Source organism: Carassius carassius, chromosome 2, assembly GCF_963082965.1.
Source record: "Carassius carassius chromosome 2, fCarCar2.1, whole genome shotgun sequence".
NCBI lineage: Eukaryota > Metazoa > Chordata > Actinopteri > Cypriniformes > Cyprinidae > Carassius > Carassius carassius.
This window is the reverse complement of record NC_081756.1, coordinates 39,528,018-39,554,983: the sequence shown is the minus strand read 5'-3', so window position 1 is coordinate 39,554,983 and position 26,966 is coordinate 39,528,018. Positions and strand designations below refer to the sequence as shown.

The following is a 26,966-nucleotide window of genomic DNA, read 5'->3' as shown; positions in this document are numbered from 1 at the left end:
AATCTAGTTAAAATCCACAATGCATACTGTACTGTATATTTCTATGAACATCTTAGAAATGCATATCCTTGGGTAAACTTACCGTTGTTGTAGTGATCATTTCCTCTGTGAGTACTCTCAGAGTGTCAACCACAGAAATGTAACCGAGGCGACGTGCGATGGCAAGAGCAGTGTTTCCATTCTATACAGTAAATGACATAATATCAACAATTATATCAAGTTTTTCTTCTTTTAAGGGAAAAAATGTCAATAGGATCAATTTATGCGATTTTATTGAAAAAAATAAGTTTATATGGTTTATGTGTTGGAATATTTTGCATGTGATTATATTTACTCACCACAGTGATTGCATTGGGTTTGGCTCCATGCTGGAGTAAGACACTAATGATGTGTGTGTTGCCTTGTTGTGAAGCCTGGTGTAGAGGTGTGTAACCATTCTGCAAAGAATGCAAATGTTATATTTCACAATATGCCTTTAACACATTGCTGTGTTTTGTCTAATTGATATACATTAGACTCATTTTGTATGTGGAAATCAGTTTTATACTGTGGTTAAAATAAACAAGTATTTTTATTAATTTAAATATAAAATAGTCTTTATATATAAAAAATAGATTAAAAAAATACCTTTGTTTTAGCATTGACACTTGCCCCAGTCTTCAACAGGAAATTAACCATCTTAGCATTTCCATAGTGACAGGCAACAATAAGAGGTGTGTATCCCAACTGAAATAGAGATCATATTGTCAGCATCGATGATATTTATTAGGGAAAATGTCTTAATTTGGGATATAATAATACTCTTCTTACTTTGGTTTGTTGGTCAATGTTGGCACCATGCTTAACTAAAATCTCACCAACACCTACTTTGTCATCTTCGGAAGCAAGATGAAGGGATGTTAATCCATTCTGGTAAAAAAAAAAAAAAAAAAAAAAAAAAAAAAAAAAATTACATAAACTAATCAAACCAGAGACCTTTACAAAACTTACAAAAAAGCTGGAGTTTATCATCACAAAAAAAAAAAAAATGAAGAGATTAATAATAGTCTTACCCTCGGCTATTCTCAAACATTTATAGGGCTTATAAATGAACAAAAAGTCATGCACAATACACATCCATCAAGAGGTCAGATTAAATGGAGGATTGGCGCTTAATAGGTACAGCACAAAATGAAAAAAAAATCTCTTCTTTAATTTTCTTTTAAATTTTCTATCTCTTCTTTATACCATAGATTATATAAAAGCATTTAAAAACCCAGTTATTGCATAGCATTGTCCCAATGTTATTTATTTTTAGTTTTTTTTTGCTCTTCTGTAATGTAAATTATTCCATTGGATTCAATGGTTATTTGATTTTGTATTCTTGTCTCTGTGTTTAGCTTATTATTGTTTGATATTTGTAGTCATTCACCTTTGTGGATACATTGACATTAGATCCTCTTTGCAGAAGCAGAGCTGCCATCTCACTGTGTCCCTCTTGGGAAGCCAGATGGAGCGGCATCACACCCTGTTTGGTCTGGATGTTGGTCTCAGCTCCGTACTGCAGGAGTGTAGTAGCTATTTCCAATTGATTCTTTTTTGCTGCTATATGAAGGGGAGTGTATCCATTCTACATGAACAGAGAAAAAAACACAAAGGATACTTAGGCTGGTGAAACTACAGAGCAACAGCTACTGTAGATATATAAAAAAAGAATAAATAAATAAATAAATAAATAAATAATATATAATGAAATTTCACAGCAAAATGTTGTACTGTATATATTTTAAGATGACGTCTTCTCACCTTGGCTGTGGCATGGGGAGATGACCCTTTGTCCAAAAGCAGGAGCGCCACCTTCTGGTTATCATAGTGAGCAGCAACATGTAGAGCAGTAAGACCGTTCTGCTGGGATGATGGTCAGTGCAACATGATTAACGGAGAACTGTTAGCATTGCAAAAAGCATTAAATCAAACCTGATGACACATGGAATATTTGATCAAAGAGCAGTGTTAACAGGGATTGTTATAGCGTGTTAAGTTTGAAGGTTACCTTCCCAGAAAAGTCAGGGGGTGCCTGCCGCTGTAGAAGCAGTTTTGCCACATCCAGGCTACCATATTTTGATGCCACATGTAAAGGTGTGAACCCTTTCTGTAAATATTTAAATTCAGGATACAGATAAATCAACTAATCCCTGTCAAACATACTAACATAAATGGATGTAGATTACATTATACACGATACTAACATGCAATTTATTATAAACAGAAAATCATTCAAATCTACTAATATAAAATGTTTAGTGTAAAATGATGACAATTATTTTTAATTTCTAATTATGTTAATTATATTATTATTATGTTTTTCTATCAGCTACCATACTGTCAGGTGGACAGCTGCCCTGGGCCCTGTGACAAGATCGCCATACTAAATATATTTATACATTTATATAGTGCTTTTCTGGGCACTCAAAGTGCTTAGAAAGGGGTAATCTCCTCAACCACCACCAGTGTGCAGCATCCACCTGGATGATGCGATGGCAGCCATATTGCGCCAGAACACCCACCACACACCAGCTTATTTGTGGAGAGGAGACAGAGTGATGAAGCCAATCAGTGTTTGGGGATGGTTAGGAGGCCATGATGGTCAGAAGCCAATGGGCGAATTTGGCCAGGATGCCAGGATCACACCCTTACTCTTTTCGAAAGATCATTTATAGTTAATAATCCTTGAAACTGTGGAGATCTTTGGCAAATTGATTATAGTTGCACACTGTTTTAAGAGCAACTGGCAAGGTAACAGTGCTTAATCAATAGACTAATCTGCAACAATAACAGAACATATTAAAAATAATTTATTCCGTATTATCATTACATAACTGATTCATAAACACATTCTAATGGCTCGCTGAAATGACAAGCATACTTTTTTTTTTGCTGATTCAAAACATGTACTGAACAGGTTTCTTAACTACACATAGCATACTTCTGTGGTGAACCAGCATCATCAGCTTTGTTTAACTGGATATGTTGGTCCACCAGCTATGACAGCACCAAAACAGCACCAACTGGCCTGAACTACTCTAGACCACAATGAGAATCCAGAATGGGAAAAAAATCACATGGTCCTAAGTTAACATACACTTGGCAGAGTTTGCAAAACATCAATCATTTCAATAAAATAAGAGGTAACATTAATATTAATTTTTTTTTCAAAGTACTGCCATGAATTAACTAGTTCATATAACAGATGTTTACATAGAATCCAAAAGGAAATAATAACTTTCAGCATCTTCTTCATATATGATACCTTTTCATCAGTGACTATATGATTTTCAGATAAATCAATGAATGTTTTTTACACTAAGGACAAGTTAAGGGACTCAACTTTTAGAATTGGTGCAATCATTCATTTATGCTGAGAAAGGCAAATCACTAAAGGGATGTAAACTTTTGAACTGTATGATCGGTGTAATGTGTTCTTATTTCATTTAAAAATATTTTCTTTTTTTTATATTTTTTCAAATAGTACTGTTCTTCAAAAGCTACATGTTTCCCAGAAGATAAAACCTTTTGCAGATTCCGAAAAATGTATGTAAACTTATGACCACAGTGATAGTCTAAACAGGTCTTTTTTTTCAGGAAGGTAAAAATCTAGCTTTCACTGACCTTGGTAGCTAAAGAGTGAGAAGCACCAGCCTCCAACAACACTGAAGTAATGTCCAGATGTCCCTCTCGTGCAGCAATATGAAGTGGGGTGTAACCATTAGTGGTTGCTGCACCTGGATGAGCCATGTGTTGTAGCAGGAGCTGGACAATCTTGGTCTTTCCCAGACGAGATGCAATGTGAAGTGGAGTCTGATCTTCCTGATGGGTGAGAAGAGTGATATACATGTAGGTACACAGGCACATATAGGCACTTTTAGAGTATATATTGTGTTAAAGTTTCAAGTTCAGTTTTAGCAGTTTGGTGTATGTCTCATTTGTTGTTATAACATTGCACTGTAAGGGGAAGTTGTGGCCTAATGGTTAGAGTGTTTGACTCCTAACCCCAGGATTGTGGGTTCGAGTCCCGGGCTGGCAATACCATGACTAAGGTGCCCTTGAGTGTTCAAACCCCCAACTGCTCCCTCTGCTGTTAATGGTTTGTGTGTATTCACTGCTGTGTGTGTGCACTTTGGATGGGTTAAATGCAGAGCATGAATTCTGAGTATGGTTCACCATACTTGGCTGAATGTAGAAGAAAGAAAAAGAAGTATTATTGTGTATATATGGGCTAAATATCTGCATTTTGTCAGCCTTTGACCACCCTCCACTCACAGACCCTTAAAAGCATATAGTAGTTGCCCACTACTTATGACAGAGTAATCCAGTTGGAATACCTATTTCCTCTCTAATAAGACAGGGGATTGCACAATTCTCACATGCAGTGCTAAATCATGCCTTTGTCTTACCCTTGCTCTTTTGTCCACCATGGCCCCATTCCTCAGAAGACAGCCTACAACTTCCATCTGTCCAGCACGGGCAGCCATGTGCAAAGCGGTCTCTCCACGCTGGGACAGAATGAGTATTTAATGCTTTAGACCAGACATTTCTCACCTTTTTTCTTAGCTGAACTGATCATGGTTTAAACAATTTACTTACAACACAAAGCCTAGGCAAAGCCCAAGCATACACATCTTAATTAACCTGCCTCTTAAGGTATTTTAAGTCAGCATTTAAGTCAGTCATTTCTAGAATGCTTTGCACCAAACTTAAATTTCAAAATTTGTGGGGGTTCCCCTCTTTTCCCTCACCAACAGGTCAGAGATTATATATAATAATATATTTTTTATATATATGTTATAAATATATATATATATATATATATATATATATATATATATAGAGAGAGAGAGAGAGAGAGAGAGAGAGAGAGAGAGAGAGAGTTAGAGAGATATTTCAATAACATTTATTCCTTCATTCTAATTCAAAAAAGTTGAATAATTTAATTTTACTCAACAAACTCTCTGTTTAGTCTATTTTTAGGAAGGTTGCAACTTTGGTGTTCAAAATATTATTTCTGCACTGGAAGGGAGAGACCCCCTTGCAACGAAATGTGAGGCATAGTTTGATGCATCTGATGGAGGGCTCTTACTGCGACCGAAGGGAGCCAGCGGCTTTATTCCACTGGGAGGGAGATCCCTGTCCGCAATTGAGCATGCAACATAACTGAATGGGGGGTTCACCCTGCGACCGAAGGGAGCCGTGGGTCTGCTGCACTAGTAGGGGAGCCCATCCGATGCCAAGTAAGCAAGAAAACATGACTGATGGAGGGACTCTCACGGCGTCCGACTGGATATGAGGCATGCATCGGATGGAGGGCTCTCACAGCGACCCAAGGGAGCCATGGCCCTGCTGCACCGGAAGGGAGAGCCCTGTCCGATGCAGAGTAAGCAAGGTGACTAGAACGTGACTGATGGAGGGACTCTCGCTGCGTCCGAAGGGAGCTGCGGCTCTGCTGCATCAGAAGGGAGAGTCCCCCTTACGACTGGATTTCATAATTTAAACTTCATTTGGTTGGTTTTATGTTGTTTAAGCTAGCTTAAAAAAGTGACTATAAAAGTAAATTTGTTTAATTAAATTACCTTTTAAAGGTGGTAAATTATCTTTAACATTTCAAATGGGTTTGAATCTGATTCAGTCAGGTGGTGCATCTTAGCCACTGACTCGGGTCAACTTACTCCTAACCAGGGTCTAATTGAGCCACGAAAACATTTTTTTTTTACAAGAAGCCATATTTTTTTTAACCATTGTCACGATACATTCTGATCATTTAAAATGATAGGAAACATATTGAAATTACTTTAGATACTTTCATTAAACTTCTGCCTCATTGTCCCTTATCTTGAGGACCACATAAGTGAAAAACAACTCATCTTACCCCACTCTTCAATATACTGATGGATATTAATAAAAATAAAATAAAAAATACAAAAAAATACAAAAAAATTATGAGCTTCATTTAGCACAGCCTACAGTATGTAGAACATTCCATATTGACCACTTTTAAGATTCTATGATGGAAGACAGACAGCTCGATGTTTACTCACTATGTTGCTAACATCAGGCGAAGCTCCACTCTGCAATAGTAAAAGAACAATGTTGAGATGACCCATGAAGGCTGCCACATGGATTGGTGTGAGACCAGACTAGAGAGAGAGAGAAAGATGACAACAACATCAGCCTAATTATCTAAATCAAATAAATTAACACACATCATCTAGTAACTGTTTCTCCCAAATAAGTACATATTGATATTATATTAATTATACAGTATATATTTGTATTGTAATTATACTGATTTATAGTATTGAACAATAAAACGAATAGACACAAACCAGATCTTTCTTGTTTTTCTATGCTGATTGTGGAGAAAAAATGTATCAGAATGTTGTCAAATATGTTGAACAAAGCTGAAACAAAACTTTTATCAATAACTTTCTTAATTTAGTCTGAATATATATATATATATATTCCTTCCAAAGGAAGCTGCGGCACCCCTGCACCAGTAGGGAGAGTCCCTCTTGCGGCTGAGTATGAGGCGTGGTTTGATGCAACTGATGGAGGGCTCTCACTGCGACCGAAGGGAGCCAGCGGCTCTACCCCGTCAGGAGGGAGATCCCTGGCCACCACTGAGCATGCAACATAACTCAGATGGGGGGTTCACACTGCAATCGAAGGGAGCAGTGGGCCTGCTGCACTGGAAGGGAGAGCCCCATCAGATGCTGAATAAACAAGGAGATTCGAGGCACGGTTTGGGGCATCGGATGAAGGGCTCCTAATGCAACCAAAGGGAGCCAGCGGCTCTACTCCACTGGGAGGGAGATCCCTAACCACCATTGAGCATGCAACATAACTCAGACTGGGGGTTCACCTTGCGACTGAAGTTAGCTGTGGGTCTGCTGCACCAGAAGAGGAGCCCTAGTCCGATGCTGAGAAGGCAAAGAGACACGCCTGATGGAGGAACTGATGGAAGCATGCAGCGTGACTCAAAATGACAGACGGAGGGATCACACTGCGACTGAAGGGAGCTGCGGCTAGAGCTGTAATCGGGCCTTAAAAGTTAGGCCCGACAGGACCCGAGCCCGACAAGTACATTTTGATTGACAGCTTTTTAAAAGCCCGAACCCGTTTACAGCCCGACATTATTCAAATGTGCGCATGCACACAGCTCTTTTGCCTTTTGTCAAGAATGAGTCATTTATAGATGTTTTAACATAATTTATTCATAACTAACGTAGACTACACCACTAGGAAGTTGGAATAAAGAAATAAAATAAGTCCTCTGTGACATCTTAACAAATAGGCATAGGCTCATTTAGCCTATAAATAGACCAACGCACCAATAAAAGCGAGTCTTTTTTAACAAATAAAATTAAGATAAATTTTTAATTAAGATGGGTATTTGGCAGTAACGAAATTAAGATAAAGGCTCCGCCGGATTTGCTTCGCCACTAGCAGCTGACATTTAATAAAAGAATAATGCCAACATTAGCGTAAATACTCAGTCCACATTATGCATTTAAGACTCATTGAATATTTAGTTATCATTTGAAAAACCTTTACTCACAGAGATTAGGCTAAGCCTACATGTTTTTGTGGAGGAAAATGATTGAATCCACTCTAGATGGCTTCAGCGCGTTCCTGCGCTCACTGATGGTGCGTCATTATTCACTCATTATTCTCATTATAAACATGGTCAAAACTTTTCCACACCTCAGACTTTGCTTTAGTTGCTGGTGCAACCAAAACGTAATCACCAGAGGCAAGCCTCCGTTACACCTACTTAGCATCCATTTTCGCATCTTTCTCGCGCTAACCGAAACACATCACATGACCGGAGCGCAAGCCCGAGCCCGACCCGAGCCCGCATAAGATGATATAAATTAAGCCTGAACCCGGCAAAGATCTTCAGCTCTAGCTGTGGCCCTGCTGCACTGGAAGGGAGAGCCCTGTTTGAAGCTAAATAAGCAATGGAACGCGACTGATGGAGGGACTCTTCCTGCATCCGAAGGGAGCTGCACTCTGCTGCACTGGAAGGGAGAGTCCCCCTTGTGACTAAATGTGAGGCATAGTTTGATGCATCTGATGGAGGGCTCTTACTGCAACCAAAGGGAGCCAGCTGTCCACCATTGAGCATGCAACATAACTCAAACAGAATCAAAATGACAGATAGAGGGATCACACTGCGACTGAAGGGACTCTTGCTGCGACTGAAGGGAGCTGCAGCTCTGCTGCACTGGAAGGGAGAGACCCCCTTGCAACGAAATGTGAGGCATAGTTTGATGCATCTGATGGAGGGCTCTTACTGCGACCGAAGGGAGCCAGCGGCTTTATTCCACTGGGAGGGAGATCCCTGTCCGCAATTGAGCATGCAACATAACTGAATGGGGGGTTCACCCTGCGACCGAAGGGAGCCGTGGGTCTGCTGCACTAGTAGGGGAGCCCATCCGATGCCAAGTAAGCAAGAAAACATGACTGATGGAGGGACTCTCACGGCGTCCGACTGGATATGAGGCATGCATCGGATGGAGGGCTCTCACAGCGACCCAAGGGAGCCATGGCCCTGCTGCACCGGAAGGGAGAGCCCTGTCCGATGCAGAGTAAGCAAGGTGACTAGAACGTGACTGATGGAGGGACTCTCGCTGCGTCCGAAGGGAGCTGCGGCTCTGCTGCATCAGAAGGGAGAGTCCCCCTTACGACTGGATACGAGGCGTGATTTGATGCATTGGATTGAGGGCTGTCATAATGACCAAAGGAGGCCTGCGGCTCTGCTGCCCCGGGAGGGAGAGCCCCGTCCACCATTGAGCACGCAGCGCAACTCAACGACACTGCGACCGAAGGGAGCCACGGCCCTGCTGCACTGGAAGGGAGAGCCCTGTCCAATACTGAATAGATGAGGAGATCTATGATGATGCCTGGAAGGCCCTTACTTTGACCAAAAGAGCAGTTTGATTGTACCTGATGTAACTTTAAAAAACTATCCTTGTAGGATAGAGTCAATGGATGCGTCAAGGAGGGGTTTGAGGGGATGGGTTATGGGAATATGAGTTGCAAATAGGAAGATACTGGGGTTGGTGATGCGTCTGCCTCTGGAGCCAGCATTCTGAATTTTTGAAACATGAAACAAGAGAGAGAATCAGCAATTTGATTTTTAGATCTGGGAATGTGTTTAGCAGTTATGATAATTTGATCCCATGCTGAAATCCAGATTAGATGTTTTAGTAGTGGCATGAGAGCGAGGGAATGGGAACGGCCTTTATTTATGCAATGTACGGTCACTTCGTTATCGCAGTATACTAAATTGCTGCTTGACGTCCAATTTTTTCCCCATAGAAAGGCCGTGACGACTAAAGGGTAGAGTTTAGACAGCGCAGAGGATTGGGGAAACTTGATCATCTTGGGGGGTGGGGGGCATGGAGATGCAAACCAACGCACTTGATAAAATCCCCCGAAACCGACGAATGGGGCTGAGTCAGTAAACAGTTGGATGTCATCGGGGAGAGAAACCAGATCGCTGTAGAAAATGGTTAAACCATTCCATTATTTAAGGAAGGTGATCCATAAACTGAGTTCAGGTTTATCAAAGGGCCAGATCATGAACCGCTTTGACTTCTTTTTTGAGTAAATTATCTACTGTATCTGGCTCCGCAAGTGCGGATTGAAGATTATTGCAAATTATGTTCTGTGAGATTGGGCATGACACTGAAAAAGACTCTCTCCTGAGATTTGATGTTGGATTGGTGGTTGACGAACGTGGAACATAGCTAGTTGACTTAACTTGCGTTGGTTCTGGGCAGGGAATTATAGCAGGATTATTTGAGGGCATGAGATGGTTGAGTGAGCTACTGACCTGCAGACTGTGCTCGCATGTTGCGACAACTAAAAAATATGCGGCTTTGAAGATAAGCGTCCAGGGCACCCCAATATTTGGCGGTAGGAATTGGCAGGAGGGAGCAGAGAGAGGAGACAGGAGAGAGGAGAGATCAACATCCACACCTGCGAGAATCTGCGATATGATGGAACTGGGCACGGGGGGTGGTTCCACAGAGGTCACTGTGAATAGAGTATATTGCGGTTTAGCTTGGGAAGAAGAGTTGGAAGGAAGATGAGAAGGGGCCATAACCATTTGCGGAGGCATCCTCATGCACGGATTATTCCCTGGAGCTAGGGTAGGCCCATAGGGATATGGATAGAAGGAGAAAGATGGAAATGAGGGAGGGGCTGTAACCATTTGCGGAGGCATCCTCACGCATCGATTAACCCCTGGTGCTTGGGGAAACCCATAAGAAGAGGAAGATGGAAGTGAGGAAGGAGGCCAGCATGCTTGTGTTGCTGGCTGAAGATTTCCAACTTGGGCTTCTGCAACTGGGGCTGCTGGCCATTGATGGGGAAAATAAAAACTGGAGGGGCAAAAGTAAGGACGATGATCTTGAGCGGCTAGCGGAGGCAGCCTCACAGTAGTCTTTGCAGCCAAAGATAAAGTGGAAAGCAGTGGAGGTTGGAAAGTCATGCCCGTGGGTGCTATTGCATGCGGTGAGGCAGCTGAAGTAGCTGCAGAGATAGGTTGCGAAGAGGAAGGCAGTGCAGTGGGAGGAGCGGCCGAATTTAGGGCGCAACTAGGGATGGGTACCGAAACCCGGTATTAAAATGGCCCCGGGGCTAAATTATGAAAGACCGTAGTATCAGTAAGATCTGACGGTATCGGTTCTGCTGTCGGTAATGGAGGGGAAAAAATTTATGTAGTATGTCATTTTGCTTAATAATGTTATCGTGCACATTTTATCTCACCAAACATTTCTAATGTGCGATCATATTAAGACGTTTGTCTGTGAGATCTGCAAAATCTCTCATGCGTGCCGGGGAGGCTGTCTGTCTGTAACACACACACCACAACGAGCGCGGCGCACGCACAGACACAACAGTATGAAAACTCCGGCTTAATAATAAAGAGTGACGATGGCGAAGAGATTTGCTTAATAATGTTATCGTGCACATTTTATCTTACCAAACATTTCTAATTTGCGATATTATTAAGACGTTTGTCTGTGAAATCTGCGAGATCTCTCATGCGCGCCGCGGAGGCTGTCTGTCAGTCACAAACACACACAACAAGAACGAGCGCGGCACACACACGCATTAAGGGGCAATTCACATATCGCGTCTTTTGTGCGCTCAAGTTCGTTATTTCAAATGTAGGCACACGGTATGCGCACTTCATAATGGAAGCGGCGCGGTCGCGACGCGCACGCGGTGCGACGAGCTCGTTTTTTCAAGGCGCGTCCGGACCGCATCGAGTTAAAAACATCTCAACTTTTCAGAAAGACGCAATTGCACCGCAGGTCATGTAACTTCCTCACCTTTTCCGTAACAATGTTGAAAGCTCAGCCAAGATGAAGGAACAGCTGATAGCTGTATGTGGATTTTTAAATTAATTTAGTAGCAGTGCTACTGCAAGCAGTTTTTAGTGCTGAAATTTCCGTGTCTTCATGGAGAGATCAGGTTATGGTTGCTTAGCAACGGCAGACTCCTCAGGAGCGCAAGTGCCCGAAGGTTTTGGGGAAAAAAAATCAGAAAGTGGCGTGCCTAGCGTTTTCCACGCGTTTTTAGACGCGATATGTGAACGGTCCCTTACAGTATGAAAACTCCTGCTTAATACAAAGAGTGACGATGGCAGAGACAGCAAAACGTTCCAACGTGTGGTTATACTTCACTAGAGTTGATGCAGACAAGTGCAACAAAATTTTTGCATGTAAGGGCGGAAACACAAGCAATCTGTCAAAGCATCTTTCAAAAGTGCATTATGTGCAGACAGAGAAATGCAAAGTTTTCGACTGCCTAACACAACACAAAGTAACACAACACAAAGTACCGATAAGAATATCGTTAAAGTACCGGACCGTTAAGCAGTATCGGTAAGAGTAGTAATACCGTTAAAACCTTAACGATAACCATCCCTAGGCGTGACCCCGACTTGCTGATGGTCTGCTATGTCCTGACGCTCGGGGGGAGCTGGAACTTGAGCTGGAAGAAGATGACATTAATGAGACATGCTGTTTAGACTTGTGGGCTTTGGTTACCTTTTTGGAGGTAGGTGAATTATTTTCCAGAGTGCTGTAAAGCTCATAAAGTTGAGCTTTGCTCATTTTTAAAAAAAAATTTGCTTCCGAGAATGACAGCGCTTGTCTCAATCCCGTGACGGTTCATTTTCCAATGGGTGGGATGGATGGTGAAGCCAATGCATACGATGATGTGCATATGCTTAGGTGTGTGCGTATGCGGCCTTCTTTGTCTTCGCCCGCGTGCTGAGGCCTGGGGCTCGGCGCTGCATCCAGGCCGAGAAGGAAGTGCCTTAGTGCCTGGGAAGAGCTCGAGTTCAGACATTTGGCAGACAAATGGATGCCGAAAAATTGTCATAGGACAGGAGATAGGAAGGCTGCATATATATATATATATATATACACTTATTCTGCTAGTTAAGATGGTTAGCTAAACAAGATGCACCTGTGCCAAATTGGATGATTATCTGATTGTGCTCCTCTCGAACCTTGTTAATAAAACCTCATTGAAATTTATTGTTTGAATGTGACAAAATTTGATGGTATACCCCTTATCTACGGTTCTAAAAACCTATGACGACATATTTGGCAGAATTTTCTATCCTGGCAAATGGACAGAGAGAGATGTCAGGTGTTCTGTGGCTGAATCCTGTAACAGGGCTTTGAAAGGCCATGTGGCCATCTGAGCCAAAATTAGGTGATATGATCACTTGAGAATATATCCGTGTCCTGAGGGATATAAAATATTTTAGACGGGACCCTGAGCCCAGCATGAAATATCAGGGTGCTACTTGACAGAAACACAATGTCACAGACGTTTGAGAAGACTATTTCCTCACCAACAGGTCAGAGATGATTTTCTTGAACCAAAGACTGGGAAGACTTAACAGCCAGGTCAATGCCCAGTGCATGGTTGCTGGTGTGCCATTGGGTGAGGTCACACACCCCAGCCTTTCGGAGGGGGAGGGCAGACATTTTCACAACTCTTCTGCTCCTCTTTATGACAATGGAGAAAACTGCAAGAATGAACTTGCAAGCTCTCAAGCCTCTAAAGGAATTAATTGCTTGAATGTAGCTGAGTTCTGCTTTGCCATGTGGAATTTCTTGATTACAGCACTGACCACGTTGCAGAAAAGTACACAGTGATGTTGTACAGGGGTGGTCAGCAAAAATATTTTCTCCTTCTCTCTAATCTCTGTGAGATTGAACCACAGATGCCTCTTTGTCGCAAACAAACCTGCCATGATTGTGCAAAATCATATGATTTGTGACTCGAAGCACCAGATCAGCAGCAGACTGGAGCTAAAAGTTGTCACAGTGCACAAATTCAGGAGTGCCACTGACGCTAGTGCCATTTGAATGAACCTATGAAAGGGAACCGTGGGAATTCTGCATAAATAACAATACATCACTGCAACTTTACTATAAATATATATATATATATATATATATATATATATATATATATATTCTCAAATGAGATGCAATACCTCCATGTTTCTCTTATGGGAGTGGTAGTCTCTGTGCTCATACCTCAGTGATAGCTTGAATGAATGCTCCATACTTGATCAAGAGCTCCATCACTTTGACTCTGTTTTTCTTACAGGCAATGTGTAGAGGAGTGAAACCATTCTAAAAAGAAACAGCCAGCAAGAAAGAGGAGTAAGATTATAAAAATAATAAAATAAAATAATTGAGGAAACAAGACTCACGATACGAAGAATGCATGTACCAATGCTCGAGCATTTGGGTTGGCTCTCTTGTCTAGCAGAAGTTTGGTAACTCTGTAGTGACCACAGTGAGCAGCAACATGGAGGGATGTCAAGTAGTCTAGTGTGACATCATCAACAGGTGCCTTGTGCTGCAGCAGGTGTTTGACACAGTCCACATGGTCACCCTGCGCTGCCATGTGGAGTGGAGATAAACCGTTCTAGACACAACAAGGATAAATAAATAAAAAACATTGAGGCATCACATATTAGTTTGTACAGTATGTGTAATATTCCTGAATGTTTTGATAACGTAAATAAAGCATTTTTTAACTTTGAAAATTTAGGAGAGATAAAAGAAAACTAGAGAGGTATGTTTTTGGTAGGTGATGGGCAGAGCCGGATTATCCATAAGGGCACTTGGGCCAGTGCCCAGGGGTACCAACCATTCACAACAACTAGAGGGGCACCACATGTTTTATTATTAACTTGAAATTCTTGAAAGACCATACATAACTCGTTTATGAACACTAACTTAACAACAATAATAATAATAATAAATTATAAATAAATAAAGATTACATGACCACTATCAGTCCCCCCCTTCCGTCCCTGTCAGAGTTGAGTTGGTCCACAACAGGTACGCGCAAATGTGTAATTTTTTTAACGGCTACAGAAAATGAATCAAAATGGACAGACGTCAATTGAGTGGTTTTGCAAAAAGAAAGTTAAAGAAAGACAAGGACGCTAGACGTTTAGCTACAATTAAAAATGTTCCAGGGATCGAAATATTTTTTTAAACGAGTGAAGAATGAGCTCAGGAAGACAATGACACAGAAGCGATTGAATGCAGTCTCCCTGTTTACCATTGAAGTTAAAGTTAAAACATTACCGTCTACAGCTGCGAGAGGGCGCTCTATGCTACTCAGTGCTCCTGTAGTCTACCACTTAAAACATAGAGTGCCCTCTTGCAGCTGTAGATGGTAATGTTTTCTCTTATAGTCCAGTGCGACTTGTATATGTTTTTTTCTTTGACGTATTTTTGGACTGATGCGACTTATACTTAGGTATGACTTATAGTCCAAAAAATATGGTAGTTGGACAAGTTAATAAATTACATTTGAGAAATCACCTTAATTATGTCTGGGGGGGGGGGGGGGGGCTTTTGAGGTATAGTGCCCAGGGGCACCACATTGTTTAATACGGCCCTGGTGATGGGTCAAGCTACAATGTAAAACAATGCTATATATTATTTAATTATTCTTTATTATTTAAAGTAACTAAAAAGATTTTGCAGCATCCAGAATTGAATTGGCAATTCCTGAAATGAATAAAAATGAATTTTTTTTTGATATGCCTATTAAAATGAGCATTTATTTATTTTATGTTTCTATATTGAAATTTTTTGAAACATGTCCCCACATGTCTAAGTCACTGTGTGTAAAGATTTGCATAACACTGCCCAAATGTTCACGCAAAGAAAGAAAGCTTAACTTTTATTCCCTATCTGTCGGTCACTACGAGTTATGTCGAATGACATATGGGGTCTCACTTGGGAGGCCAATCATCTCTGAGTTTAAGAGAAAACGCCAATAAAAATTGGCTAGTGGATTTAACATACCTGAGCCACTCCCCGTGCCTACGGGTATAAATAGGCGACAGGTGCATCCACTCATTCAGATTTTTGCTTCAGTGCCGAGTAGTCGATGTCATTATTTGCTACAAAGCCATTTCATCTTGTGGAACTGTTCCTGGTCGGTGTGACCCCGGCCTGGATAAGTGCCCAAGGTTCCCACCACTCCCTTCCGTGACCAGGTGGTGAACCTGCAAGCACTGCCCCTGGAGGAGGCAGATCCAGCCTTGACGTTGCTGTGTCCCGTAAGAGCCCTTTGCATATGAGTGGACCACACCCAGAGCTTCAGAAGCTCTGAGCAGCTCCTGGTTTGCTTTGGAGGTCATCAGAAAGGGAAGGCTGTCTCCAAGCAGGGGTTGGCCCACTGGATAGTGGATGCCATCGCCTTGGCGTACCATTCCCAAGGCGAGCCATACCCCCTGGGGGTGAGGGCTCACTCCACACTCCTCCTATGCACTGGCGCACGGCACCTCTCTGGCTGACATCTGTTGAGCTGCGGGCTGGGTGACACCTAACACTTTCCCTAGGTTTTACAACCTTTGTGTATAGCCAGTTTCTTCCCGTGTGTTGGGTAACAGGTAATTGGTGGGAAGGACTGGCTTGCTGCACCATTCCCCCTAACACAGGTATACGAGCGCCTTTCTTCTCCCAGTAGAGTTTCCCGGTTGGTGTACCCTGGTCGAGCATCCTCCAGCACCCTCGGTGGTCAGAGTTGGCGGAGCAGTCTGGTGCCAGGCCCAGTACTGTTGTTAGCATGGGCTAGGTGTCCTTATGGCTTGATTCCTTGCGGGTAATCCCATATGTGTATTCTTCCATGGTAAGGTTTCCCTCTTGGTAAACCTGTGTCTTCCCTTGACAGACCTGCTCTTTCAGTCTCTTCTGGCAGCTGCTCCATCCCTACTCTAAGGTAGGACCTGCCTCAGAGACCCATTCCATATGTAGTCTTGCCCCCTGGGGCCAGTCCATATCAGTATCTCCATGACATGTTGCATCCCTACAGATAGGATGTGGTCTCCGTAGCAAACTTTTCCTAAGGCTCGCTTCCCCATCATTCTGCCAAGCTGAAAGAACAAATGAAGGTTGAAATCCCTTCCACTAACTTTCTGTGGATGTAACGGCAGCATGGCCTTTTCCAGCAGCGATTTACTCTCCCTTTTGGCCCCTTCGGAACCAAAGTAAGTGAATTTACACTGGGGCTTTGGGAAGGTTACGACTTTAAGCGTAGCTTTTGTGACACACTGCATCTTGTCGACAATTGCAGTGCCACAGGGTTGTGACGATGTTCAGGTTGTGGCATTTTCCATAGGACCCCATATGTCGTTCGACATAACTCATAGTGACCGACAGATAGGGAACGTCTCGGTTACATACGTAACCCTCATTCCCTGATGGAGGGAACGGAGACGTTATGTCCCCATGCCACAACCTTGACCCTTTTCAGCGTAAGACCTGAATGAGTGGATGCACCTGTTGCCTATTTTTACCCGGGGAGTGGCTCAGGTATGTTAAATCCACTAGCCAATTTTTAATTGACATTTTCTCTTAAACTCATTTTACGGAGGACGATGACTTTCTGGGAGAGTAACCTACAATGCCGGTATTTTGACAAATAATGCTGACTCACAGCCTGTAAGTACGTTTTAATTTTTAAAGGTTTTGCCACTGATGATTCAAATAAGAGTTTTGAGCAGTGTAGAGTAGCGCTTGTTGTTTGTCACTTCTCCAGTCACAAATGCAAACATGGTTTTGTTTATGTGGTGCGATACGCAACAGAACGCATAAAAAGACAGTATAAGTTATTATAATCCATAATTATGTCCCCACTGGATGCACCAAATGCCTGGTTTATAATGGGTTTTATTGGTTTTGTCTCTTCACGCCGGGAGACGGCATCACAGTATGGTAGGGGGCGTAACATTTGCATCACACATTTGAGGCATTTGGCCAATCAGAGGACACCTCGCTTTTCAGAACAATGAGCTTTGTAATAATCAACGAGTTTCAGAAAGACAGGGCATAGAGGAGCTAAAATAATGTCGATTATGTGGAAAATAATGTGTTTTATGAGTCTTAAACCGCATAAACACATTTCATTACACCAAATACAGAAAATAATGTTATTTTTTAACAACGTCATATGACCCCTTCAAACAGTAACATAAAACCTTACCCTTTACCTCCAACAATGCATTACAGGTAATTAGCAGAATTTATATTTATTATTACACAAAAACAATAGCATTTTATATTATAAAAGTCATTTCGATAGCTACCTTGGTTCTGGCCAGAATAGGGGCTCCTCTCTCCAATAAGAGCTCCACTGCTGTGTCATGCCCACTTCTTGCTGCGCAGTGTAAAGGGGTAAGGCCATCCTGCAATACACACTCTCACCTTAAGGTCTCATCAGTAATTTCATTACAAAGCGCTTTGGAACTTAAACCACATCACAATGTGACACTGCAGAAAAAAGGGACAGAACACAACCAGCTGGATTCCATACTGCAGTAAAAATCTTAATAAGAACACAGCCGGTCATGGCTTTAATCAGACGACCCCCCCCCCCCACACACACACACACATACACAAACACACACAACACACAGCTACAGTGACTCTTCATCAATGGTGACTGCACATGGTTATTATCATCTCTCCTAATATTACTTATTATATTACTTACGTATTTAGCACTTATTTAGCAGATAAAAGTTTTATTTTAACAATTTATTTTATTTTAGTTATTTTCAATAAGGAAAGTCATCTGGTGTAAAACATGCCAAAACAATGTGCTGATAATTCTGCTGTTCTGCAGACATTACGCTTTTAAGAGCCACTTTTAGAAAACTTAAACAAATTCATCTAAGGAAATCATTTTTTTTCTTTTGCTAACTGACATCTAGCTCATATCAGGCTCATAAAAATGCTAGTCATCTCAGCTATTTGTATACATTATGTACAAAACTAAAGTGACAACTTATTATTACTAACCTTTGTTTTGGTGTCAATCTGAGCCCCTCTGTCCAACAGCAGATGAACCATATTAGTGTTTCCCCTCTTAGATGCAACATGTAGTGGCGTGATCCGATTCTGTATGGACAAAAGACACAAATATATACATAAAAAAGCATTCAATGAGTTGTCTTTAGAAATTACTTAAAGGGTTTCTGTTGTGAGAGCGTTCAAAACACTGCAGTTTAGTGATATCCGGTTTCCGAACAAATCACTCGATGTAACTGGATCTTCTTGAACCAGTTCACCAAATCAAACTGAATCGTTTGAAACGGTTCGCGTCTCCAATAAGCAGTAATCCACAAATGACTTAAGCTGTTAACTTTTTTAATGTGGCTGACACTCCCTCTGAGTTAAAACAAACCAATATCCCGGAGTAATTCATTTACTCAAACAGTACACTGACTGAATTGCTGTGAAGAGAGAACTGAAGATGAACACCGAGCCGAGCCAGATAACGTAAACTCTTCGTACTTTCATGTCTTGATTCTCCCCCGACAGAGGCTGTTTCTCCACTTCACGTTTGAGGGGTGGTCGGTCCCTATCGCCTCGTGTCTTCACCAAGGTCGTGGAAGCAGCCCTCGTTCCCTTGAGGGAAGCAGGCATTCGCATTCTCAAATACCTCGAAAATTTGCTCATTTGCTCATCTTTTCTCTGTGTCTAGTTGGACTCGGTCGACCTTACGGCGCATCTCTCGACAGAGCGCGCTCAGTCAATGCTGAACTGCCTGGAGTCTTTTCGGGGCAGGAAGAAGGTTCCACTGAAAAAGTTTCAGAGGCTCCTGGGACATATGGCATCCACTACCGCTGTCACGCCGCTCGGGTTGCTTCATATGAGACCGCTTCAACATTGGCTTCATGATCGAGTCCTGAGATGGGCATGGCAAGTTTATGTGAGTCTTGGCTACCCCGTCCTGTCGCCAAACCTTTAGCTCATGGTCAGACCTTGCTTTTCTATGGGCAGGGGTTCCTCTAGTGCAAGTGTCCAGGCATGTTGTTGTTTCAACAGATGCCTCTGCCATCGTCTGGGGTGCCATGTGCAACGTGCATGCAGCGTCAGGCACCTGGACAGGGCCTCGTGTATTTCAATTTCCGCCAAGGCAATGTTTTTCCCCACGGGCTAAATTCACATCACGTGACGGGGCGTTCCCGGGGGTGTTCCCAGACCAACCGTCTGTATGTATACGTAACTGAGACGTTTATGTATTGTATCTTATTGTGGTATTATGAAGTAGTTTTAATATTAAATGTACAAATGCTTTATGAAAGTCAAGCTCATGTAGATGCACATAAAAGCTATAATCACTCACCCTTGCAGTGAAGTCCACATCAGCCCCTCGATTGAGGAGCAGTGTTGCGACATTTCCATTTCCATAATGAGCAGCGATATGCAGGGGTGTGAATCCACTCTACAAAAAGAATATAAAAGGGGACGGGACACAAATAAATAAATAAAACATAAAAAAAGCATAATACATAATCCAACATTCCTACACTTCTTCAGAGCCAAGGTGTCAATAAATAAAGATCTAAAAACAGTTAACCTCGCCTATACAACCATGTCAACTTAATATTAAAATGCTTGTTTCAGATCTGCAAATATTGGTATCTTCAACTCCAACCGAAAACTGCAACTCTGACTTTATCTTGTTCTAACAGATTACATTAGCATGCAGCAGTCACATGTAGGATCACATTAAAGTATACATGGTCAATTATGGAATCGGATTGAGCTCATTGTTGCCTCAAAGGCAGCTTGGGTCCTGAAAAGAAACCTTAAACTTGAAGTTTGACAACTGATACATAAACATACACAAATAAACTTTAGGAGAGGTCAAAAACCTAGACACAGGCATTCAAGCAAACAAACAAACAAACAAACAAAAAAAGCTAAAATTAGCAAATAAATAAGGTTAAAATAAGAAGAAGTTGTTAACAGAACATGACAAAAGACACTTTTCAGATTACATACGGTTTTAGTATAATAGAAACAAGGGGAACATAATCAAAGAAACACACCAAAGAAAACATAAAGGTATCCAAAAAAAAAAAAAAGTGCAGTATGCAGATAATATCTGTAATAAAATCGAGTCTAGATTATAAAAAGGTAGAGACTGTAGAGGAGTTTGAATATGTGAAATTCTTGCCTTACCTTCCCATTCTGAAAGTCACAGTCCGATTTAATGTGAAAACACCATTTACAAAAGTGTGAAGAATATATTGACTGTGTGAAACACGTTCAAAAGCAGGTGCAAAATCAAATATGTAATGCAACATGCTGTGCATTGGATAATTAAAACCTAATAAAAACTTTGCAAATGGCAAATTGCCTGTGAAGATGAAAGAAATCTGAAAGTGCATTATTTCACAGTGCATAATAATATAGACCACTATCTACAAATCCTTGATTTTAAACATATGTTTAAAATATTTAACATCTATATTGCATTGTACTGTTCAAACATCCAGCTGTGTATCACATAATAATTCCATCAAGGATATCAATAAAGTGCATAATCATATCAAAACATCATAACTTTTAACTTTTTTAAACACAGTACTTTTGCATTAACAGCTGTTATGTCAGTGCCCTTGCAGCTTAAAACTGACTGTAGGTAAAGGCTGAAATATTAATTCCTGATGAAGAGGATTATAGATGTTAGGAGGATAGACACTGTCTGGATTATTGACTTTCAGCCTGTCTAAAATTAAATGACAGCAGCATTCAAGACACCAGATATAACTTAAAAATATTCTCATTCCATACACTTTATAAATAAAAATGAAATTTCTGACATGACATATGCAATAGGTGGATTATGCTGTAAATGGGACTAACCAGACATGCAAAGTAAAAAATAACCAAAAATGCTGAGTTAACAAAAAGGAAAGATCAATTCTGCATGCCAAAAAGAGGATCAGAAAATAAACACAATAAATCTATAGATTTTATTTGCCAAAAAACAAAAAAGAGGAACTAGATAAATATCTCTACCTCAGTTGTCCTATTGACCATCATCTGTTGCAGAAAAACAGGAAAGGAAATAGGCTTGTTATATTTCATTCAAACACATTTGGGGTTGATAGCACCTGCATGCAAATATTTCAAGAGAAGCAAGAGGTCTTTATTTTTCTCTGAGGGACCATATCAATTATCCAGCCTGCCACTAGAAACCCATTCTTAAATGTATACTATCTCACAGGTGATGACAAACTGTAAGAGGTTACTTGACCACTCAAATCATATTATTTCCATAAAATGTCCTATAGCCGCTTTGAGTTGCAAAATGAATTAACCCTTGTAATACAGACACTTGTGAATACAGAAGTTTTATGGTGGTCTTGGCTCATGAACCAGCCTTTGTGTGATGCTGCATCTATGTTAATAATAGCTGTCAAAAGACAGGACTACTAGAAAATCATAAACAAAATCACACATTTGATTACCTTATGATTAAATATTACATACTAGACTAGACTAAAACTAGCTCAAAACTGTGCCTCAAAAATTGACTATATATATTCTGATGCGAGTCCCGAGCTCTCATAAGCGTCACCCTGGAAAAAGAGCAGGCACACCTGCACCTGCTCATTACGGGCTGAGCGGTCACACCTGCAGCCCATCAGGGACGGGCTTTATAAGCAGCGTCGACACAGAGGTGAGAGACGTCTCCAAAAGACTCGGCTAACAATTCTCTGTGTTTCCCTCCAGACAGCAGCGTGTGACCGCTAGCCCACAAAGGACACGGACTTCACAGACCCACACAGCACTGCGCACCGAAAGAGAAGAGAAGGCATAGTACCGGAAACCCCTCACGTTGGCTATTTCCCCCTTCACCATCATAATAAAATCCATCCTTCCGGGAACTTACCTTGACCCTCGTGTCGTGTGCTTCTTCACCCCGTCACAATATATATATATATATATATATATATATATATATATATATATATATATATATACATATATATATATATATACATATATATATATATATATACATATATATATATATATATATACACACACACATACATAACATTAATTATATAATATTAACATATTATATGGCATTCAAGCCAACAAATGTCTAAAATTATTTCTACATGAATCACTTAACAACTATTTTAACTTAACAACTGTTTTAAGACTGAAACTAAAATTAAACTGGCACATTTTTCATCAAAAACATTATGAATGCTGCATGTTTTTCTTTGAACTAAAATTAAAACACCACTTATAGTACAAATCATTGGCCATTGTTAAAGAAAAGTAAATACCTCTATTAACCCCCCCCCCCCAAAAAAAACAAACACAAACACAAAAAATAAAATAAAAATCACAATAAACCAATAAGTCTCAAACACAAACACACCACAACAGACATGCATGCACACTTTCAAGCAAATGTAGGCTGCACATCTGTGCACATTCATTTTGCAAGTGCATGCTGTTCCCTTTCAGTCGGTCACATTCTACGTTACGTCAGAAAGAGACTGACGAATGGGATCTTGCCCGAGAGCCCAATCATCTTCGAGTGGTTACAAAACGAGCCAATGGTATACAAAGTACCTTGGTCTGCAGAATTCGCATTGCGAGCTCCGCCTTGCAGAGCGGGTATATAAGGAAAAGCGTGAGCAACTTGCACTCAAGCTTTCTTTTTGGAGCCGAGCACATTGCTTGCTGCTTTCACCGGAGTGTTCAAAAGTGAGTCAGCTGGTGTTTGTGTGACGGTACGATTCAGCGGTTTGTCTGGGTTTCCTGCAGTCAGCTCCTGTGTTCCCCTGAGTGCTTCAGCACCACTGAAAGAGCTTTTTTCTCTCACTAAAAGAGTATGGGTTGAATTTGCGTCTTTTTAAAGATGTCATTACGGCCATGTGTTTCTGGGTGCGGTCGATATATATCGCTCCTCGTGATGGCCACTATCGCTGTGTCATGTGTCTGGGCTTTCAGCACACTGAGACTGTGTTTGTGGATGACTAATGTTCTCATTGCGGGGACATGACCATCTCAGCGTTAAGATTGAGACTCGATTATCTTAAAAGGTATAGAGTTGCCCGAGTCCAATCCCAAGCTGACAGCCGTGCTTTCCCGGGCAGCTGAGAGCATCGGGCTTGAGTGGAATCCTCCACCCTGTCCCGAGTGCTGAAGGCTGGATGATTGGTTCATGGGGGCTGCTCGTGCTGATCGCCAGCACCCCCCGCTGGTTCCTTTCTTTCCGGCACCTTTAACTGCCCGATACCGCTCTGGTACTTCCTCCGCCTTCACTGCCCTCTATGACGGAGTGGCCAAGGGGTATGCTGCGAATCCCCCAGTGGAGCGCTCTGTTGTGATGCAACTGTGTCCGCAGAGCGCCTCCACATGGCGTGGTGGTCCCAAGCTGCCCTTCAAGGCCTGTAAGTTCTCATCCACACTTGTGGCCAAGGCCAACAGAGCTGCGGGTCAGGCCGCCTCTGCCCTGCACGCCATGACCACCCTTCAGGTCTACCAGGCCAAGGTGCTCAAAGAGCTGCACGGGGGCAGTGCTGACCCAGGGGTTTTGCAGGAGGCGCGCACTGCTACCGACCTCGCTCTCCAGGCGACAAAGGTCACTGTGTGCTCTTTGGGTCAAGTGATGTCCACTTTGGTGGTCCAGGAGCGCCATCTATGGCTGAATCTGGCAGACATGAGGGAGTCTGATCGGGCTCAGCTCAGTTTGAGGCCATTTGACACATCCTGCCCCGGCGGCCCGCTGCTGCCTCCGCTCTGCTGCCGGCGCAGCTGCCTCAGCCTGCTCACGCCGAGGGCACCCCCCTGCGGTCTCCTCCACACCCGCTCAGCCACAGGAGCAGTCTTCCCCCCGGCCACAGTGAGGAGATGGCCGCAGAAGGGCGGCGCACCTCGTCTCTGCCCCTAAACCTGCCAAACGTCAGGACAAGCGGCGTTCCTGAGACGGGTGACCCAGAGTTGGAGACTTCAGCTCGTCAGGAGATGGTAGATAGAGCCTGTCCCTCCAGCCAACATGAAGTCCGGCTTTTACAGACCCTACTTCATAGTACCCAAGAAAACAGGTGGGTTACGGCCAATCCTGGACTTGTGTGCCTTGAACCAAGCTCTTCACAGACTTCCGTTCAAGATGCTAACGCCCAAGTGCATTTTCAAATGCATTCGTCCATTGGATTGGTTTGCAGCAATCGACCTGAAGGATGTGTACTTTCATGTCTCCATTCTTCCTCGACACAGACCATTTCTTTGGTTTGCTTTCGAGGGGCATGCATTTCAGTACAAGGTTCTCCCATTCGGGTTGGCCCTGTCTCCCCGTGTCTTTACAAAAGTCACGGAGGGAGCCCTGGCTCCTCTCAGGGAACGAGGTGTCCGTACCCTCAACTACCTCGATGATTGGCTGATTCTAGCTTACTCTCGAGCGCGGTTGTGTGAGCACAGGGATCTGGTGCTCAGACACCTTGCCCGGCTGGGTCTTCAGGTCAACTGGGAAAAGAGCAAACTCTCCCCTGTGCAGAGGATGTCTTTTCTCGGTATGGAAATAGACTCGGTCGCCATGTTCGTGCGGCTTACGAACGAGCGCGCGCAGTCACTGCTGAATTGCCTGAGACAATTCGAGGGCTCCTGGGGCATATGGCATCCGCGGCGGCAGTCATACCGCTCGGGTTACTCCATATGAGACCGCTTCAGCACTGGCTTTCACGGCTGAGTCCCGAGATGGGCATGGCAACAGGGCACTCTCCAAGTGACATTCACTCCGGCCTGACTCCGAACCTTCACCCCGTGGTTGGACCTCTTGTTTCTACGGGCTGGCGTTCCCCTAGAACCTGTGTCCAGACATGTTGTAGTGTCAACAGATGCCTCTGCCACGGGCTGGGGTGCCATGTGCATCGGGCATGCTGCGTCGGGCTCCTGGACAGGACCCCGACTTCAGTGGCATGTCAATTGTCTCGAGTTGCTTGCAGTACGGCTTGCTCTGCACTGCTTCAGGGCCCTGCTGAAGGACAAGCACGTTCTGGTCCGTATGGACAACACTGAGTGTGTAGCGTACATCAACCGTCAGGGCGGTCTACGCTCCCGCCGCATGTTGCACCCAGTCGGTTCACCCCCAGTCCACCCCCAGTCGGTTCAGCTGAATTGGGAATGCTTCAGAGACGCTCAGGTAGACCTGTTTGCCTCTCCAGAAAATTCGCACTGCCAGTTGTTTTACTCCCTGACTGAGGGCACCCTTGGCACGGATGCTCTGGCACACAGCTGGCCGCTGGGCCTGCACAAGTATGCGTTTCCCCCAGTGAGCCTTCTGCCACAGACATTGTGCAAGATCAGGGAGGACGAGGAGCAGGTCCTCATGGTTGAGCCTTTTTGGCCCAGCCGGACCTGCTTCCCCGAACTCGTACTCCTTGTGATGGCCCCTCCCTGGCCAATTCCTCTGAGGAAAGACCTTCTTTCTCAGAGACCGGGCACCCCCTGGCACCCACGTCCCGATCTTTGGAACCTACATGTGTGGGTTCTGGACGGTTCACGGAAGGTTTAGGTACCTTGCCACCTCAGGTGGTAGCTACCATCACTTCAGCTAGAGCCGTATCCACCAGACACACCTATGCTTTGAAGTGGAACCTCTTCATCATCGTGAGGACGCCTGGAAATGCCCGATCAGGTCAGTACGTTCCTTTCTTCAGGAAGGGTTGGAACGAAGGCTGTCTCCTTCCACCCTGAAGGTCTATGTGGCCGCCATTTCGGCTCACCATGACCCTGTTGAAGGTAAGTCTCATGGGAAGCATGATCTGATCATCAGGTTCCTGAGATCGGCCAGGAGGCTCAATCCACCTCGCCCTCAGCAAGTCCCCTCTTGGGACCTTGCAGTGGTTCTATCGGCACTGCAGAGGGCTCCCTTCGAACCCTTGCTCTCAGTAGAGCTTAGGTTTCTATCATTGAAAACTGCGCTCCTGACAGCTTTGGCTTCGGTCAAGAGGGTCGGGCACCTGCAGGCATTTTCAGTTGAAGAAGCATGCCTGGAATTCAGGCCGGGCAACTCTCATGTTATCTTGAGACCCCAGCCTGGGTACGTGCCCAAAGTTCCCACCACTCCTTTTAGGGATCAGTTGGTGAACTTGCAAGCACTGCCCCTGGAGGAGGCAGACCCAGCCCTTGTGCTGCTCTGTCCAGTACGTGCACTCCGTACTTACGGAGACAGAACTCAGTGCCTTAGGACCTCAGACCAGTTCTTTGTTTGTTATGGAGGCCAGCAGAAGGGAAAGGCTGTCTCCAAGCAGAGGTTATCCTACTGGATAGTGGATGCTATTGTCCTGGCTTATCGGGCTCAAGACCTGCCATGCCCCCTAGGGGTGAGAGCTCACTCAATTAGGAGTGTAGCTTCCTCCTGGGCGCTGGTGCATGGCGCCTCGCTAACAGACATCTGTAGAGCTGCGGGCTGGGCGACACCTAACACATTTGCGAGATTTTATAATCTCTGTGTAGAGCCCGTGTTCTGCAGGGTACTCGCCCCTTCGGACCAGTAAGGACCTGTTTGGTGTCAATTCGCTTGCTGCGCCA

The 26,966-nt window shown here is 43.3% G+C and overlaps 1 protein-coding gene across 1 annotated transcript in view; it reads right to left on the bottom strand.

Moving 5' to 3' along the window:
• LOC132099029 (ankyrin-2-like) overlaps positions 1-26,966 on the bottom strand; it is a 130,364-nt gene that overhangs the window by 68,629 nt on the left and 34,769 nt on the right. Inside the window, 17 exon segments of the mRNA XM_059505404.1 lie at positions 83-181; positions 339-437; positions 628-726; positions 811-909; positions 1,412-1,609; positions 1,786-1,887; positions 2,033-2,131; positions 3,649-3,846; positions 4,434-4,532; positions 6,072-6,170; positions 13,614-13,712; positions 13,813-14,010; positions 17,696-17,794; positions 18,411-18,509; positions 19,741-19,839; positions 20,583-20,591; positions 21,426-21,449. Coding sequence (XP_059361387.1) covers positions 83-181; positions 339-437; positions 628-726; positions 811-909; positions 1,412-1,609; positions 1,786-1,887; positions 2,033-2,131; positions 3,649-3,846; positions 4,434-4,532; positions 6,072-6,170; positions 13,614-13,712; positions 13,813-14,010; positions 17,696-17,794; positions 18,411-18,509; positions 19,741-19,839; positions 20,583-20,591; positions 21,426-21,449 — 1,818 coding nt within the window.